The 19237-nt window shown below is 40.5% G+C and overlaps 1 protein-coding gene across 1 annotated transcript in view; it reads left to right on the top strand.

The window, feature by feature from the left end:
- Nucleotides 1–19237, top strand: part of spred1 (sprouty related EVH1 domain containing 1) — a 47907-nt gene that overhangs the window by 5021 nt on the left and 23649 nt on the right. The window contains exon 2 of the mRNA XM_042500667.2: nucleotides 12598–12868. Coding sequence (XP_042356601.2) covers nucleotides 12598–12868 — 271 coding nt within the window. The remainder of the gene's footprint in view (nucleotides 1–12597; nucleotides 12869–19237) is intronic.

Raw genomic sequence — 19237 nt, 5'->3', positions numbered from 1 at the left:
CTGTGTATTTTAAACCCGAGCCACTTCCCTCTTATAATTTTCATTTCCTCCTCAAGTATTTTAGGAGCAAGCATAAACTTGCATAAATGTCAGCAGTGTATTTAGAGCATATTTCAAACTAAATTTCTTGTTTTAAAGACAAAGACCTGGTGTGGACATATGCTGTATGCGAAGGGTAAAAAACTCATTGATGGAATTTAACAAAGTACATATACTCAAGTATTGTACTTGACAAGTGAAGATTTTCTCATAAAAACTTAACAATAGTTTAAAAAATCTGATGTTTTGTCATCATTTAAACCAAACAGTTTAAGTACAGGTTAACTAAGTAGTAGTAGTTTAATCAATTTGTTAATTGTCAAAAATAAAAGAACTGGAAACTATTTTGATAAATATTCAAGGATTTTGGGGGTGTTTTTCTACACTTCTAAAATAATATTGAGTTTGTTTGTTTCTTTGTTTTTTTTAATTTATAGTTTTTAATTCCTTGGTTGTTTTCTCATTTTTAAAAAATAATTTTCTTTTTTGTGTGTTTTTTGATAACTTTGAGGTGTTTGTATGTTTTTGTCTTGTATTATTTATTTTAATAATTATGAGTTATTTTTTATTTTTATCATATTGAGGTTTGGAGGTGACTTTTTTTTTTTCAAAATTCTCTAAAAATAATTTTCAGGGTTTTTCTTTTCAGTTTCTCTGCATTTGGGTACTTTTAATGCTTTAAGCACTTAAAATGTTACTACTTAAGTAACATTTTCAATGCAGAACTCTTACTTCTAACATATTATTTTCACAGTATGGTGTCAGTACTCTGCTTAAGTAAAGAAACTGAATACTTCTGCTACTTAAAAAAAACTCCATCACAACATCCTGATAGCAGAGCTTGCCTTTATTTCTTTGTCAAGGAGGGCCTCTGATGTTCACAGACCATATCTCGATGCCTCTAAGAAGTGCTTTTAGCACTAAGTGTCTGAATTGTGGATATTGTTTTCAGTTGTGCTGCATGCGGGAGCATGAAGGCTGGGCCTTGTTGTGAGCTCTTTGCTGCAGCTGGGCTGAGATGGTTCTTTCCTGCGAGGCCACAGACATAAAAGGGCACAGATGTAAATCCTAAACCTTGTGTCTTTGATTGAGTTTCCAAGCACTTTGAAAACAGGAAGGGGTTTCTGTGTGTGCGCGCCTGTGCACACACACACACACACTTGTGTGTTTATTTCTGTGGGAACATTTGGCATGTGCATGTGTTTCTGGGAGAGATAGGCCTGGATCCTAGATGAGTGAATTTAAGCACTTCTAGCTTTATGTTATCAAATAAATCAATTATTGAGTCAAGTCTTCAAATGGGTTAAAATTGGAAGCCTGTTAGAACATATATTTTTATCTGCTCAGTAACTTTTGATCAGATTTTGTCCTGTCTGTTGGCTATATTTAGAATTGGAACAGACTTTTATTGCTTGGTTTAAGTGTTTCTTGATTCCTCCAAATCTCAGAGGCGGACATTACATAGAAAAGCTGATTGAAAACTAATCTAATTAGGGCTGGGTGATATGGAGAAAATCAAATCGAGTGATATTTTTGATCAAATCTCTAGTGATACTGGGACGATATTTTAGGGTTGGCCATTGGTAGTGCTTTCACAAGAAATTTACACTATGAAACTTTTGACAAATGATCATCAGTAGTGTGGATATAATGACTAAGTGAAGACAAATAATAGAACAGCCAGAAGCCAGCCAGACATCACTTTATTGTAATGCACCTTTAAACCCAGGAAATGAGAAACACTAAAATCCAAGAAGACATCTAGTCTTGTTTCAGTAGTGGAAATCACCAGAGGCCCCATGATACTATATTATCACTTAAGTCACTATACAGTATTATTGTTTACACTTGTTGCAATATGCTGAGTACACATATATTACAATTCGTTATCCCTTTTAACAGCAAATTATGCCCCTAAAGTAAGACTTTTTATTTTTATTTAATAAGATAAAGTTATTGGTCTCTTTATCTCACTGTAGTCATTTTGATGCATTAATTATATCTATCGGACTGAAAAGAAAGTTGTAATAATTTGTATTTTAATATTTTGAAGTTATTTAATCAAAAAATGATACATGGTGTTTGAGTATCGCTAAAATATTGCCACGCAAAAATATTACAATATTGTATTGATATTTTTCCCTCTAATCATTATATTATTGATATATTTTTCCCAGTCCTTTATGTAATTGATTTCCAGAGTGAACTAATAGGTTGGTTTCTGATGTGATGATAATGTTATGTTATCCGCAACAACAGGGCACACTGCGATGGTTTACAACTTGTCATAGCAGTTTCTCTGTACATCCATGGGCCATGATCATGGTTCGGTGGTTTATCCTTCCTAAGTTGCGCCTGATGGCTTTTCCCACAGCTAGACGGCTGCCACGTTCCCTCAGCTTCCCCCTCGGTTTCAGAGTAACTATGACGAGTAGGGTCCCTGGGGACTACTCTCACATCAAAGAAGACCAGAGACGCAGCAGTCGAAATTTGTGGTTCCTCTTTTTTTTCTTTTTGGTAATGGCAAGCGCAAGGTTTTAATTTTCCAAATGCTTGCGGTTCAAATTAAGATCATCTCAATATGTGGCTTTGATTGATGTTTGAGAATAGTTTTTTGGCATTTGATACACATATGGGATCCTTGTGATTTATAGTGCCACGGTGCAGCGGCACCTAGAACATTGTTGTTGGGGTTGCAGGCCCAATCCAGTAATAGAGGGGTTGGTTAGAAAATCAATGTTCGAAACGCTGTGCGAGTGAGCAGTTTTGACATTCATTTGCTGTTTTCGGTCTCTCTTTGGTTTGGGCTGCAGGCTAATTTGACCCACTAACTGCTGTCTGTGACGGATGCCACCAGAAGCGACTGTGATCAGTTCATTTGCCGTCATCTTATTTCTGTGAAAGGATGGTGGTAAATTTGAAGTGGAGCTTCACTGTGTGGTGCAGCCGCAGAGTAGGCTTGTTCTGTTTTTTGTTTTTTTTTTCCTGAGTCAGTTGGTAGCTAAGCTGAATGTTCTTGTGAGGGAGATGACTCACCAGCAGCCTGAGGTGTTGAGAGAGGAGATAGGGCAAATTTCTCTTTCACTTCTCTTTCTATAGCCAATGTATTAGTTTTCACTGCAGCTAATGTAGCTGGCTTGTGATGCTGGTCGCCTGTTAGTGGCATTGTCCCAATATTAGCTCTGTTTTCACTAAAGAAGTATTTACCGGTATAAAGAAGGCCCTCACATAAAACTAGGCCATCTCTGCAATGGAAAGACACAATTACTTTTGACATTGATGCTACATGACCGTAGAAAACAGAGGAAAAAGTGTGTTTTTGCTACCAGAAAGCAGCGCACCTGATGGTACGTTTGAATCAACGGTGGCTAGCCCGATCTTGTATTACTGATAAACGGTAAGCTAAAACATGTTTTTGAAAACATTTGAGGTGAGAGATTTAACTCCGTAACAGAATCTTGGTTTATATTTGATTAGCACTGCTTGGTTTTACTGTTTGATCTCGTTTTTTTTTTCAGAGAAGCAGAGGCGCCCACTTCCTGTTCACAAACTTTTGCCGTTATGGTGAAACAGGGCATTAGAATATATTTCTGTGTTTGTAATGTTTTAGATGAGAGACGGGCAGTGTAGTAACATAATCTTGATTTGTCTTCTATCAGCACTGCTTTGTTTTACTGTATATAGGATTTCGGTCCGAGTTTAAGACACAGAGGGGGCGGGTGTGTCTCTTGATCTGCTGTATGCTCACGGAGTCTGTGTTGGGTGGCAGCAGGGTTGGCGGGCTGTTCGAAAATGCAGAAGTACAGCCTGTAGTTTGAGCAACAGTTCGAGAACCAGTGAAACTCCTCCAAAAATGTAATTTACGTCATTTGGGGTTACGCCAGGGTTTGAGGAGGAATATCTAGGCACTGGTTAGATGGAGGAAAGCAGGTTCACCTAGACATACTAACCACATTGTTTTGATGCAAAGCTGGTTGAATACTGCAGAAATATCTCTTTAATGGCTAACAGACAGTCCCTTCAAACAGCGTCTTGTTCTGGCCTTATGTCATAATTTGCATTGCATCCATGTTGGGTCATGTTGGTGTTTGTTTTGAGTATGTTCGTGCCCTTGAGTTTGCCACTGGTTATTTAGGGGATTTGAACCGTGGCTAATTGGCCGGCTAGTTTGCACCGTTCAGATTAGATGCACTGCTGGAATCGACGGTCGAGTCCCAGATTGCATGTTATTTATTTCTTCAATGAGGCGTGATCGCAGTGAAGGAAACTGCACCACTTCATTCTCTCACAACTTTAGCTCCAAGCTGCGACTCTAGATTTTTGTTTGTGGTGGATTACACTTTATAAATTCTTGGCTGCATTCAATTATATATTTTTTCCTGGGGCGGAAGAAGTATTCAGCTAATTTACTGATGCAGAAGTGCTAATACCACACTGTAAAAATACTTTGTACTTAGTTTAAGTCCTACACTGTATAATCAGTATAATCAGGAAAAAGTACTTGAAGCATCAAAAGTACCCAATGCAAAATTTTTTTTTTTTAATTCTAAAAAGAAAAAGATTAAAAAAACAAAAATACATCCAAAACCTCTAAATTATAAAAAAAAGAAATTTAAAAAACAATGTCAAAACTATTTAAAAGAAAACAACATCATATTTTAGAAACTCTTCTTAGGTTTATAATTTTAAAAATCTTAATAATTTTTTTTAAGTAACTAAAGCTGTCAGATAAATGTAGTGAAGTAAAAGGTACAGGAGTGAAAGTGGAGTAAAAGTATGGTTGATGACATGGTATGATGGTACAGTTACATCAAATTTTTACTATAGTAAAATACTTGAGTAAATGTACTTAGTTACATCTTCAAGCTTTAGACTCCTTCAGATTTTTCAGCAGTTTAATACAGCGAGACTTCTTGCATTTCAGGTAAGGCTAACGCTGTTAAGGAAATATAAAAGTTGCATATTTTCTCAAAGATATCAGCTGTTGAAGATAGCTACACATCTGAGAAAGAATAGATAACATGTCAAAACGTAGAGTAGCTTTTCACGCCATCCTGCATTCCCCCCTCTACTTTCCTAGTGATTGCTTTCCTTTCTGAGGATAATCTATAGGATCGGATTGGGATAAGTAGCTTGTGTTTATTTTCCCAATGATATTTTAATGATTTTCCCCCCCTACAAAGTCTTATAAGCCAAAGTGGTCTAGTGGAGCTTGACCAAGCTTGACAGCCTTCCTCCGGTTTTGATACAGGGGAGAGATGGGGAGGAAAAGGGGCGATGGAAAAAAAAAAAGAGGTGGTGGTGTTGGTGGGGGCTTTTCTCCCCTTTTCTGATGCTAATGAAAGAAGGAATGGTTTTCCAGCTTTTAGCTTGCAGAGTGTGTCTCCCCTGCAGCATGCTCCGCTGCCTGGACATTGTGGGAGGACAAAACTCCAGGCCCGGGATCCAATAACGTGAAATTTCAGCAGAGAAGCAGCCATTGTGTTGAGAGGCAGCCGGGGAGGGGTTGGGTAGAAGGGGGGAGACGGAGCGGAGGAAAGGGAGGGTGACTTGGCGAGCACCCAGGACTCAGGCCACATCCTTTCTCTCTTTCTCTTTCTCTCTGTCTCTCTCTCTCTCTCTCTCTCCCCTCCTGCTCTCCTCTTCCTTCTCCTCCTTCCCTTCTTCTCCCCCTCCTGTCTTTCTTTCAATACCCCCTCCCCACATACCCCTCCCCTCCGGGGTGGGAAGCCCAAGGCTGAGACAGGAGCAAAGCATGATGGCATGCTGGAGCCCAGTGAGCTATGGGCCGGAGCAGCAGACAAACGGCCACTTTGTCAACTTAGGAAATGGTTGTCCCAGGATCCCCCTTCTCCACCACACACTGGAGCAGCCGGCCTCGAGGCCCAGGCCTGCCTGGTCTGCACGTGCTCCCTCATCACGCCTTCTCTTCTCTTCTTACAATTCATTTTAAGTGGAAGCTGAAGTCTAATTTAAGTCATGGTGGGATTTTTTGCCCTTTGCTCCTACTTACATGTGATTGTATAAAGTAAAACATACTGCATATATCCAGGGTTCCCACCCTCATGAAAATCTGCTTAAGTCATGGAGTGTCACAATCACATTTTCCAGGCCTGGAAAAGTCATGGGAATAGGAATCATTGGAAGTTATTATTATTGGAAAAATTATGGAAATGTGTTTAAATTAAATTATATTCATGCAACATAACACTGAATTTGTTTTCTGTAGCCTATGATGCAACATAACTTTAATATGTGTCGACGTGTGACAACATATTAGTTGTTTTTGTTTATTTGTTTATCATGTACATTTCTTCATTTCCTCTCCGCATTGCATCACTCCCTTCATGTTTGCCCACTATGCATGTCAAATCATTTTTTAAGCACTTTTGGCTTTGGGGGAGGGACATACAACTTTAAATGGCTGTATAGTATTTATTTTGGCTGATTTTTTTTAAGAAAACATGCCTTCCAAACTTGCGCATCTGCGGATTTGTGTTGTTGTGATGTTTTCTTCCCTTCCTCTTCTTCTTCTTTTTTTTATAGAGATTTTTTTCTTAATTTATTAAAAGAAAAGAGGTTTGGAACGCATGTTTTCTTTAAGAAGTTTGGGTGATTTTTAAAAACTTTTATTTTTATTTTTTCCTTTGACAATTTTGGCGATTTTTATAGAAAACATTGTTTGTTTTCTGTCATTTTTGAAAAGCATGATTTTTCTAAAATGACAATGATAATTTATTTAAAAACATGAATTATTGTAGGATTTTGAAATTTCTGGCAGTTTGAACACAATCATGTGGGATGCTAAAATTATGTGTGTATAGAGCTTGAATCTTATATGTTTGAAAAACATTGGCCAAGTGGGGCAAGAAAAAAAATATTGGGTCCTTGAAAAGTCATGGAAGAGTTTGAAGTTCTATCCATGACAGTGTGAGGGAACCTTGGATATCATATTGTAAAGATGTGGTAAAAGCAGATGCACATCCTTTTTGTGAATAGAAAGGCCACATTTATATGTGGGTGCATGCTGTTGACTGTCACCTTGGTCTCCACCCTGTTCCCATCCACAGCCACCACCTCCTCCTCCTCCTCCTCCACCTCCTCCTCCTCCTCCTCTCTCCACAGTCCTCTGTTACACTCTCACCCCTCCCTCTGTTTTTCTCTCCTGCTTTTGGTCGGAAATGAAGTCAGTCATCCAGCAGAATAACTTGGAATAATTTGGAATGGGGGGCTCCTTTCTCTCTGTTGCTCCCCCCCCACCTCCTCTCTCCCCTGCTCGCAGGCCCAGGCCAGCTGATCTGCTTCCGCTTTCAATTGTGTGTCCAGTCGACTGTGTGCTCCCAGCGAGGGGCGTGGAGGCCAGCCTTTGTCTCCACCATCCCACTCTGAACTGTGTGTGTGTGTGTGTGTGTGTTGCACTCAAATATCTTTTTGAACCACTTACTGTTTTTACCATAAGAAAGGAAATATTTTTTTTGTCATGAGGGGTAAAAAGAGGAAGGAATACATGCCCTGTTTTTTTAAAGAGATGGGTGGTGTACACTTGTTTGTTGTTGGTTGAGTTGTTGCTCTGCAGATCTGCAGATCTATTTTTAATTACTGACCATTTGCCAAACTTGAGCAAATTGGTTTGATTTCTTCCAAAAAGATGGGGTAATGAGCCACTTCACAAGGCATGGCCCCAAAATTAGCCAGAAATGAGTAAAAAATTACCTGAAAAAAGCAAAAAAAACAACCAAAAAAAAACAACCATACAAATAAAATAAGATATATATGTATACATTTATTCTGTGACATACTTTTAAATATATAATAATAGTAATTATTATTTTTTATGAAAATTTTTATCATAATTCTCCCTCCCCCCTTTCTTAAATTGAATTTTCAGGTCATTTTCTTGTCACTTTTAACTAATTTCTCGCAATTTGTTGCCAGGTTCGTAAGGGATAGAAATCAAACCAGTTTTCTCTGGTTGCTCAAAGGGTTAAGTAGCTTACAAAAGTTGTCTGAACACAGCACAAGAAAACCAATGTTGATCCAGGTTTCAAAGGGTTAAGCTAGATGCAAAAATGCACATGTACACAGTCCACTTAACTTCCTCTCTGGGCCCGGCCCCCCTCCCTGTGAGTGTCATGGTTGCTGGCATGTGTGTGATGGTAGGTCTGAAGGGTCAGGCCCTGGTCATTGTGCCCTGGTCATGGCTGAGCGACACCACCGCCTGCCTTCTGTTCACCCCAGGGACCCCTGCCTGACTGACAGCCCCTCCTGCACCCATCACCCGCATCCTTTATTGGGGGCCATAGAGGGGTGTAACAGCGGCAGTATTTCCCCGTTTTACTGCCTGTTATACTGCTCAAAAATGCATATTTGCTGCTGTAACAGGGTTTCTCGTGTAAGCTTAAGCACTTCTTCTGTGGCGCAGTCATGAGGTGTAACCAAAAAGGGTGTTGCTGGAAGGTTGCAAGGGGGAAGTAAGTCGTAGTGGTTGTGTTTTTCTGTCAGTCTCCCACGACTAGTTAGTGTTTAAGCTCAAGGGTGGTACGTGAGAGAACAAACAGACAATTGTACATTTAGGTTAAGAGATTCATAATTTTGTTTAATTGGTAAATTATGTTTTGTATCTGTTTCCAGCCCCACTATCCGTTACTATTTGCTCATACTTATTTGATTGGCAGAATAGTTGCTCATTTTTGGATCAATTCATTCATAAAGTGGCAGAAAAATCATAATACAATATTTGAAAATGTCCGTTGATTATTCGGATTATAATAACAAGTGAAAGAATTATATTGTTGTCCACCTCTGTTTACACCGTGACTGATGAGGCCTCCTGACAGAGACAGACTGGCGAGGCCTTGGACAGGCAGTAGTGTGAACAGTTCTACAAAATTTAATATTATTGAAGGATTTGATAGCCATTCAGTCTGTCCAAAGGGTTGCTTGGATGTATTTATTTGTGAGGATGTAATGAAATGAATTTAAGTCAAATACTCACTCTCTTTTACATCTGTTTTTGGTCTCTACCAACCACAGAGGAAAATATCTGGCTCTTCAGTTGATAATGCTCCACTGTTTTCACCAGGTAACCACTAACTGTATCTGTCTGTAGTTTGGTGCTGAGCTGGTAGTGTGCCGTGGGTTTATTAGAGCTTTTTTTGCTTAAAAGGACGTTATGAGAGCAGTAGGAGTGAACAGAAACAGCAAAGTTACAGGCAGAACAAGTATACCCACTATAAAGGTCAGTACAGCCTAGGGTAGCTGCAGATTTGGGTGATAAGTCTTTGTGGGCCATAACTAACAGTGAGCTTTTTCACATTGTCATGACATACATTGATTTTTTTATTATTGATTATAAATGCTTAAAGGACAGTTACATTGCTTTAACTTAGCTGCTTGGGAGAGGGGGTAGCAGGGTATGTTGCAGTGATGTTCAATATATTGTTAGAAATATATGCATTCATATATATTGCTGAAATTGTCTTTAGTTAAGAAAAGCTGATTCTTTTTGTGTCTGAACACACCAGAATGGGCCAGAATGAAGTGTGGGGATTTTCTGTTTTGTCGACTAGTTTTTTTTTCTTTCTTTTTTTGAAGATACCAGTATTTATCACGCTCATCAACCCTTTGAGGAAGCTTTGGTCAGCTATTACCAGGAGCCAGGATATCAAAGCTTCTACATAAAGGAAAAAGTAGCTTCAGATTTAATGCTCACTGGCTCTTGGATTAATTACTAACCAGTTACCTGGGCACTGAGGTTTGCCAAGGGTGTGGAAGGCAGGAGGGCAAAGGTTGGCCAAGATTTAGAGAAGAGAGGCAGTATGAGGGAGGATGCAGCTGTACTTCCTCTAGAGCTACAGTGTTGTCAGTTAGTAACATTTCTCTCTCTTAATCATTGTTTCATACTCATCATCTGAGAGAAAATTCTTGAGAAAACATTTCAGATGCTGTGATGTCATCGTCATTGGTTAACCCAGACGTTGGCCAGAGAGCAATGTGTCTCAGGAAGACATCCGGCAGTCACATTCTTTACTCTCTTTGCCCGTTTCTTTCTGTCAGCTCTCAGATCTTCCCCCGGTCTTTAATATGTTACCAGGAGTTTCTGCAAAATGCTGCCCTCAGCACACCCTGACCTTTGTCATTTCCGGTGGCCCAATGCAGTCTGCGTTATCTAATCAGGAAAACATCTGACTCCAAGTGGAGAGACAGAGGGGCAAAGGAGGTGGGGAGGAGTAAGAAAAATGGATTGAAGGACAAATAGATGAAGAAATATGATGTATGATTAATAGTCCATATCAAAGTATGGCTGTATACTGATATGCAGGGACCAATATAGTGAAACATTACCTTCTGATATTGTGGTACAAGTCCTGTCTTTATGACACATTTTTGTAATTATATTATTATACAGTATGGCAGTTCTGCCTTTTCTCCAGTTTGTGGCTTTTTGACATTTAAATGGTGATGCATGCACTGATGTTGCTGTATGTCTTTAAAAAACTCAAATTCATGTTAGTTGTCTGTAAACCTCTGAAACTTAAAGCATAATCTTAATAACCTGCCAAATGTTTAATTCCTGCTTTGTAAAAAACACATTTTTAAGACACATAAAAGCTTTCAAGTTTGCAAGTCGGATATTTACTTACGTTGACTCTGACTACTGACTCTGCAGCAAAATCTGGAGACCAAAACGTCCTCCGAAACACACCGCACAGCCCATTGACTAGCAACCTCCCACCCCCCACCCCCCAAAAAAACCCACTGCTTCACATCGGTCAGCTGAGGGTTCTCTGAAAAAAACCCATGGACTTTGAGACGAGACAGATTTCCGAGTTTAAGGACATATTACTGGGGTTCTCTTTTATGCTAAAACCCTTGTTCGTGACATGAGAAAAATGAGTGAGACAAGTAACTGCAGTATTATGGGAGAGAAAGGAAAGTGGTTGATGTGAGCTGCAGTCTGTCATATGCTGTCTAGTTTGAAACCACCTGCTTTAGGGGAAAGGTTGGGAATCAGCAGCAGCAGACCCTGAACTTGGCCACATGGTCAGTCACCCTCTGGCCAGGGTTAAACATACACCGACAGCTTCAGACTTTAGAAATCTTAGCCAGTGGTCTGTTATATTATGCACTAGAACCAAAATTAGCATTTGATCCAAAGTTGAATCTTTGACTTTGCTCCTTCATATTCTGTTTTCAGTTTAGTTGCAGATTGTGACACCACCCAGATTTCCACGTAGTTTCATTTTATTAATTTATTTTATTTATTTAATCTCAGTATGAGAGTAGTTTTAGTGTGCTGTGGCATGTGGTCAACTCTTCAAACATCCACACTGTTGGACAAATGGGATGCAGACATCTTAGACCCATCTTATCTGTCTGTATTGTGTGCTCCTCACTGCACGTTCAGAAACCATTTTGCGGATGCTGCATGTACTGCAGTATAGACTTGGGCGGTATCTATTTTTTCATACCTTCCTGGATATTCATGGCATACGGTATGATGGTATGATGTTCTGCAGGCTATCATGCCATTTTCAGTCCACTCAATTCCCATGATATGTCAACAAAAGGTAATATTCTTACACGCATTTTCCTTATAAAACAGAGTAAGACAACCATAGACCTGAATTCATGTTTCTCTCTTACTTAAGCGTAGATGAACCTATTTTTTTTAGGTTCCCATGTTACCAGGTTAGAGCAGCCACACTGCCAGCTTGAGCAGCGCTGCTCAGCTGTGGCACATCCAGAGAAATGGAGTCTCACCAATTTTTTTGGCATGACGCGCACAGTTTTCAGCAAAAACAGAGTGAAAGGGATCTTCCGATAATTACATTGACTCTTTACCACCTTTTACGACAGTTTCAATGTCTTCACCTGTAACAGACATGAGGAAATACAAATGTATGTTTTACTCAACCTTTCCATTTTCTGATCCAAAATAAAAGCTCTTTGACAATGTTTCTGTCAACAGAATCCCTTTCAGTTGTTGACACACGGCATTTTACTGTAAAACATTTGCAGAACCATGTTGTTGACAAAGCAGTAGCTTTCACGGATTCATGAATGAATGGAGTATGTGCTTTTAATTGTGTAAATACAGTAACAGTAGGCAGCTCTCCAGCAGCGCAACAACAAATGCTGCCAATGTGAACACACACTGCTCATGCATCCAGTGTCGACCGGGCGTAACCTCTAGGGCACGTGATGTGCACAGCATGCAAAACATCCTCAATACAGCCTCTCCAGTATGAAGTTGATAGAAAGATTAGGGTCTTTATTTTTGATGGTATTTAAAATCACACCTTCAGGAACCATATACCATAATAACCCACCGTGATACCATCCATGCCTACTGTAGTACTACTTGTTTATGCTGTGGTTCAACTGAATTATGTGGGATGGCGTTTTAAGTAGGCTGTCTGATTTTGATGATGTGTTTGTAATCTAAGTGACATAAAAGTTGATTTTTTTTAAAATGCTGATCAATAAAAGCGTGTTTTTCCTTCTGCTCTCGCTCTGTCCTCTTCCTCCTTCCACCCTCCTTGTCCTCCTCCACAGTGACAGTTATGCGCGTGTGAGAGCAGTGGTCATGACTCGGGATGACTCCAGCGGTGGGTGGCTTCCCCTGGGGGGCGGAGGCCTTAGCTGTGTCACCGTCTATAAGGTCAGCCGGGCGGAGGACAGCGGCAGCACCCACAGTGGAGGCAGCGGAGGAAGCAGCAGCAACCTCAGCCCCTGTAGCTCCAGTCCTAGTCCCAGCCCCAGCCCCAGTCCCAGTCCCACCGCTGTGGAGTTTCACATCAAGGGCGAACGGCTCAAAGACAAATTGGTAAGAGACCCTCTAGGCTTATAATGCCAAAATGTTTTAGGTATGCTATGCTGCATAAATTCATATTAATACCATACATGCAACTAATAGATGTGTTTACATTCACGGTTAGTTAGTCATTTCCTCTCCTCATGCACATTCAGGTGCACCAACTAGAGATGGTGCATTCTCTTGGATGAGATCACCCTGAACCCCCCCCCCCCCTTCCCAGACTCCCCTCTCGCTGTCTCACTCACACACTCACACACAGGAAGTGGTTGTTTGGCTTTCCTCCATGGCGCAGGTATCTGAAAATAGGAGCGAACTGCGTGATGCTGTGATGCATGATGATATCATCAGGGAGAAGGGCAGATTACTCAGGAGTAGGGAATGTGGGATGAGGGATGTGGGAAATGCACAAAGAGCTCGGAAGGGACCTAAATGGTGGAAGAGGGTCTGGAAATTCACGCTCACTCCGGTCTTCCATGACTAAACAAGTGTTTGCCTACGTTTTCATGAGCATTTTCTTTTTCTTGATGCGTGATGTAAAGACTGTATTATTAAGTAAATTAAGTCAAGAAAATATGTTTTTTGTTATTGTGGCTATTAAAAAAAAAATCCTAAAATGTCTACGTGTGTAAAACACTCTATAGCTAATATAGTTACACTGTGAGGAAAAAGGTATTCAGACATGCCATGTGGTTTGACACACTAAATAGAGAAAGACTATGATTTAATTTACTTTAATACATTTTTATTTTCTAGTTGGAAAATGCTGAAAAAAGCCCAACCCAAATTTTCCAGAGCCCAAGGTGATACATGCACCATTTGTCTGACAGCAGCTGAAAAGCAACTGCTATTTACTAGAAAAGCAACAAGTCTTCACATATAAGAAGTTGAGTTTTACAAAAAGGTTGTTTTCTGTGACCTACATTACAGTTTGCATGTGGACGAAAGGCCAAAACGCATGGAAAGGGCTAAGTTTTATAATACACCAGTGTATGTGTGCAGTAGGATCGAAACCTGTTTTTATTGAGAACCCAGTTCTGCTTTTCCGAAACCCGAAAAACAATAACATTTGAGCTTATTGATACTACTGTCGAGTCCCGTGGGTCCTATAATGTAACATTACATCTCGAGTCGAGTCACGTCATTTAAATCCAGTCACTATTCTGCATACATTGATTGCCCAATAAAGTTTTTGAATACAATTGAATTGGCAGCCAACAGCTATTAAACCAATCAAAGGAGAAATCCAATGGTTGCGAGAAAGGGTGAACGTGCGAAAAGGTCTAAAGTTTGGCTACATTTTATCAAACCAAAAGATGAAGAGCAAGCAAAATGCAATTTAAGTTGCAAATTAATTTCTTGCAAGGGGGAACACAACCTCAATTACCAAGCAATTCAATACTGGGCATCAAATTAAACCTAAATGCAGTAACTTTGGCTGTGCTCGGGCTGAAAAAACTCCTTCATCTCCATCAGCTGCTGCCGCTGCTCCTGCTGCTATGGCACAGTTGGCACAATCTTCATCATAATCCACTTAAAGCAGCAATAGTAAGAACACCCAAACATGTAGCATTTCCAATCAGATAAAAATAGTAATCCAATGCTGAAATTCGAGTGTAAATCGGCAGGATAAGAGCTAGTTAGCTAAATAAATGAGGTTTGCATAAGGTTTCATTGTGATTTGTTCAAGGTCTGCTCAGTAAAATGACAATGAGACGAAGGTATATAAAAAATGATGCCAACATTTTTCCAGGTAAATAATAAATTAAAATACAAGAATGTATTTCCTAATCACTAAACACATGACTGAAAGTGACAGTAAAAATTAACCAACACTAAAGCGTGAAAATGAAATGATTCCAGTTCTGTAAAAAATGTATTGTCACCTCGTCTTTACACCAAATAATAGAAAATTATCAATAGTGGTACTGATAAAAACTGATTGTTAAGGAGTCTTGATAATGGTGTCGATAACGGCCCAATCCCTAGTTTGCAGTTAAGCATAAACTGCGGTTTTTCAGATTTGACATGTAGGAGAGTATGTGGAGGTCATGCATTACTAGTGTCCAATTACTAACATGTTTAATAGGGTGTCAAGTTACAACAATATTTAATTGTTGATTTTGGGCACCGTGTACACGTCCAAACATATAACCTGCAAAGTTTTATGGTCATTCTGTTTCCTAACAATGAGGCTTTTGCTGTAGTTTGATGCAAAGCTCATGATCTTCTTGTCACAGACTCTGTGTTACAGATCTAAAACAGATCCAGTAGATTCTCTGGGATAATCCTGGTCTGTGAAAATGAGAGTGTAAATCTATGTGTGTGTGAGAGAGAGAGAGAGCACTGTCTGTCAGATGTCAAAAGACCCATGAGGCCACCATGATGCTCAGAGTCTGGTGGCTCCTGACGGCCCGACATCAGCGTGTTACAGCAGGCCGTTTAAATCACCTTTTTATCTTCTTTGACTTAACACATTTTATGTGTGTTTGTTATTTACGCTCTGTTTGTGTTTAGTGCGTTGCTATCCAAGTGTGTGTGTGGCACAGGAAAGGGTGTGACGGGAATGCTGTTGTTCAGACAGGGTAAAGACATGGCTCAGAGACCCTGGCAACTGTTCTGGGATGTGGTTAAAACACCCCTATCACCACCAGAGTCTGCCTCCAACCACCACAACAAAAACCCAGCCATATGTAGGTCTGTCGTGATGCCACCCAGTGCCGTGGTGTTGGCGTCAACCACAGTGCTCCCGACAGTCTGAGGGCACCAGAAGAGGAGAGGCTGAGTGATGAGTGCATGAAAACAACAGCAAAAGAGAAAACCACTTAAGAATATGTTTGTCATTGTTGTAAAAAAAACGCAGGGCACTATCAGCGCTTGTTATCACAGTATTGTCCAAAACAGTAACACTGGTGTTTTGATTTTAGAGGTAAATGAAAGACCATAATTATGTTGTATGAGTGATGTTGAAAACAGTAAAAAAAAGAGAGGGAAAAGCCTCTGAATGTTATGTCTAAAACACAAGAAAGAAATATGCTTTTCCATGTTTTTAGGTGCTTTTTTTGTTGCATTAAGCGATATAATTCAGCCACAAATGAACAGAATATGAAAGCACAATGACATTTCCCATCCCTGGTAGGAACTTGAGCTAGATGGCATACACAACAGCTCAGAGATACTGTTATTTTGAAAACACAAAGGCACGATTCTGGCTGGTAGAAATGAGGTGATCGGGGTGCTGAAGATATGAGAGAAATCAGGGGAGAGAGATGTGTAGTCAAAGAGCAGGAAACAGAGGTGGAGCCAGAGAGACGGAAGAGGTGGAGGGGATCTGTCTATAAGCGCAGTGATGCGGCACAGAGTGTACTGGTGATGACTCAGCTGGCTCTCCATATAGCTACCAATCACTCTCCTCCTGCCCCCCCCCCTTCACTCTAATTCTCTGACTCTTAAAATCTACAGATCTAATTGGTTGATTACTTATCAAACTGGCTCTCAGACTGTGACACATCTCTGGCTTCCTGACTGACTGATACATTTGTGAATATGGCGTATTTCAGGCTTACTCTGAAAGGCTCTGTTTTAGGGCAGAGGGCCCTCTTGACACAGTTGTTTGTTTCTACTGTTAACCTTGTCATCTGTTTGTTTATCTTTGCTTAAGATGCTTTATTAGCTAGGAGTCTTGGGTTAAGGGAAAATTGTGTATCAATTTCAACCAATGCCTCTTCAAAACTCAGTGCTTAGATATTATCCCATGCAATTTTTTATGCTTTTATATGTACAGCTGCCCTTTGAAAATCGGAGATTTGAATCACCAGTCGGAGCCCCTCAGTTGACCATGATTGCTTCAAGTCACGCAGTTGTGGTGCGCTCAGTAGCTCAGTTGGTAGAGCTGCCGCCCCATGTACGATTCCTGCCTCGGCCCTTTGCTGCATGTCTTCCCCTCTCTCTCCCATTTTCACACTTGAGCTATACTCTCCCAATAAAAGGCAAAAGCCTAAAAAATAATCTTAAATCAAGCATTCGTTTTTTCTGTGCAGTGTACTTATAGGGACATTTTGGTCCCCAGATTTTGCTGCACAGTAAGAACTCCTGACTTTCACGCTACTCCCTGATACAAAGCTAGAGGCTTGCAGGCAGCGGCACAGAGGAGGAGAGAGAGACCTTCTGCTTTGAGGTGCTAAATTTACAACAGTAACTTCAAAGGATAGTCTCTGGCTTTAGTTTGATATCCAGTTTCGGCAAAAAAAATTACATTTACAACCCATTGTTAGCTCTGTTTGTTTACTATATTACATGAATGTTTCATAAACGTCCTGCGGAGCCTCGCTCAAACTTTAAAACTTTGTATGGAAAATAAAACAAACAGTAAAATATTTGTATTGAACAGCTAAATCTAATTTGACTGGCATAATTCTGAGTCAAGTACAGCCCTATTTATATATATGTATACACACATACACATATACATATATACCTTAAATCATGCTTGTATACCTTTTTTTAAAATACACCAATACACAACAGTTTATTTGAATAAAAACAAACACGATTTTTACTCCAAGGTAGCTAAGACTATAACATGTCCTTTTATTTCAGATATTGTTTTTTAGATGTCTGATTTCCGATGGAAAAAACAGTGTTCATAGATTCTAAACTGATTTCTCCCATTTGGTTTCTTGTATGCAAGTAAATGTACTCTCTCCCTATCTCCTCCTATTTTCGCTCTCACGCTATCTCTTCACTACTCTCTGCACGTCTCACCTCCGTCTGTCTCTGTCTCCGTCCCTCTCCTCTCCTCTAACATCTCCAGCAGCCTCTGTCGTCGGGGTGGCTCCTCCTCCTCCTCCTCTCTTTTCCCCGAGCACAGTGTGGAATGTGGTGTTAAGTATCGTCCCTTCGATGCAACTGTGATACTTCCTCCTCTGTCGGCCTCACTGTGCGCTCACCTTACCTGCTCCGGCTCCATTCAGTCTCGCCTCCACAATCAGCCCCAGAGCCCCCCCCCCCCATCACCCAACCAATCCTCCTCACATCCATCCCTCTCTTCTTCCCTCCCCTCTGGGTAAACACACAGGCTTAACCTTTGCCTCTGCTCTTCTTGGGGAGCCTTGCTTGCCACATGAGGGTGGATATTGTGAGCTGCATCTTTTTCACATGCAGAAAAATGATGTCGCGGTACACTTGCAGCGAGTGTTCAAAAGCAACCTTCGCTCAGACACTCAGAGTGAAACATAGACCTGTTTGCACTCTTTCTGACACACATATCACATATCACCAACCTCTCGTACAGCTGCCACGTATCAGCCTCTTAAAGCGTGCGTGTTGACTGTTGTCCAGATCGACGGGGAATGCTGCCATCTGTTTTCACCAGACCAGTATTGGTTTGTGACCATTATCCTCTGACAAGGCGTTTGCACTGGGAAGATGCACAGCGTAGCACTCGGGTCATTGAGCTTTTCATCATCGCCAGCACCCGCGCTCACGCATTCTCTCACGCAGATCACCATGCGCACGCTTACACATTCACACCCCATTAAGCCACCTCTCGTGCACGTCGGTGAAAAAACCTCAAAGACTGTAATGGCCGTCTCTCATTTCATTTAATCTGCCTAGAGGAAGGCCGGGAGGCGGCCCAGTAGCCCTGATTAATAATAGGCTTTGGAAACACAGTCTCTCTCTGCCACACACTTGGGCTGCCTGGCTCCAAAACATACTCAGCGCCCCCCTCTTTCTTCTGCCACCACCACGGCTTTCCAACTTTATCATCATCTGTAATGAAAACCCCACCATTTAGAATGTGTTTTACAAATTATACAAAGAAGTATGTGAAATTATTGGGTATTTAGGATGAGTTTTTTTTTCTATTTTTGAAACTCTGGAGTTGTGTGTGGTTACAGTTAAGGCCTCTCTCTCTCTATTCCCTTACTCATGTTGCTGTGGACTGATTAAATGTGGCACATTCAGATAACTTCGGCCGAGGAGTAAGATAAAGGAATTACATGTGTGTTCCCCGGAGGAGTCTCATCATTAAACATTTTAAATCAGGAATACTCAACTTGCTTGGGGCCACTTTTGCAAAATGACCGGAGGCCAGGGGCCAGTTGCAGCAGCCCCATATATATGTGTCAAGGATTTTAGGTTTAGGATTTTAGGATGTTTCTAGAATTTTAGGACGTTTCTAGGATATTTCTCGGATTTAGGACATTTCGAGGATTTTTGGATGTTTCTCAAATTTTAGGATGTTTTAAGGATTTTAGGACTTCTCTAAAATGTTTGGAAATTTCCAGGATTAGTTGTGATTGCCAGGATTAGTTGTGATTTGATGTTTTCTGTGTTTCTGGGATTTTTGGTTGTTTAAAGCATTTTCGGACATTAGGG

This window comes from Plectropomus leopardus, chromosome 14, assembly GCF_026936395.1.
Source record: "Plectropomus leopardus strain MGB_pleo_1.0 chromosome 14, ASM2693639v1, whole genome shotgun sequence".
NCBI classification, from domain to species: Eukaryota; Metazoa; Chordata; class Actinopteri; order Perciformes; family Serranidae; genus Plectropomus; species Plectropomus leopardus.
This window is presented reverse-complemented; position numbering and strand designations above follow the sequence as displayed.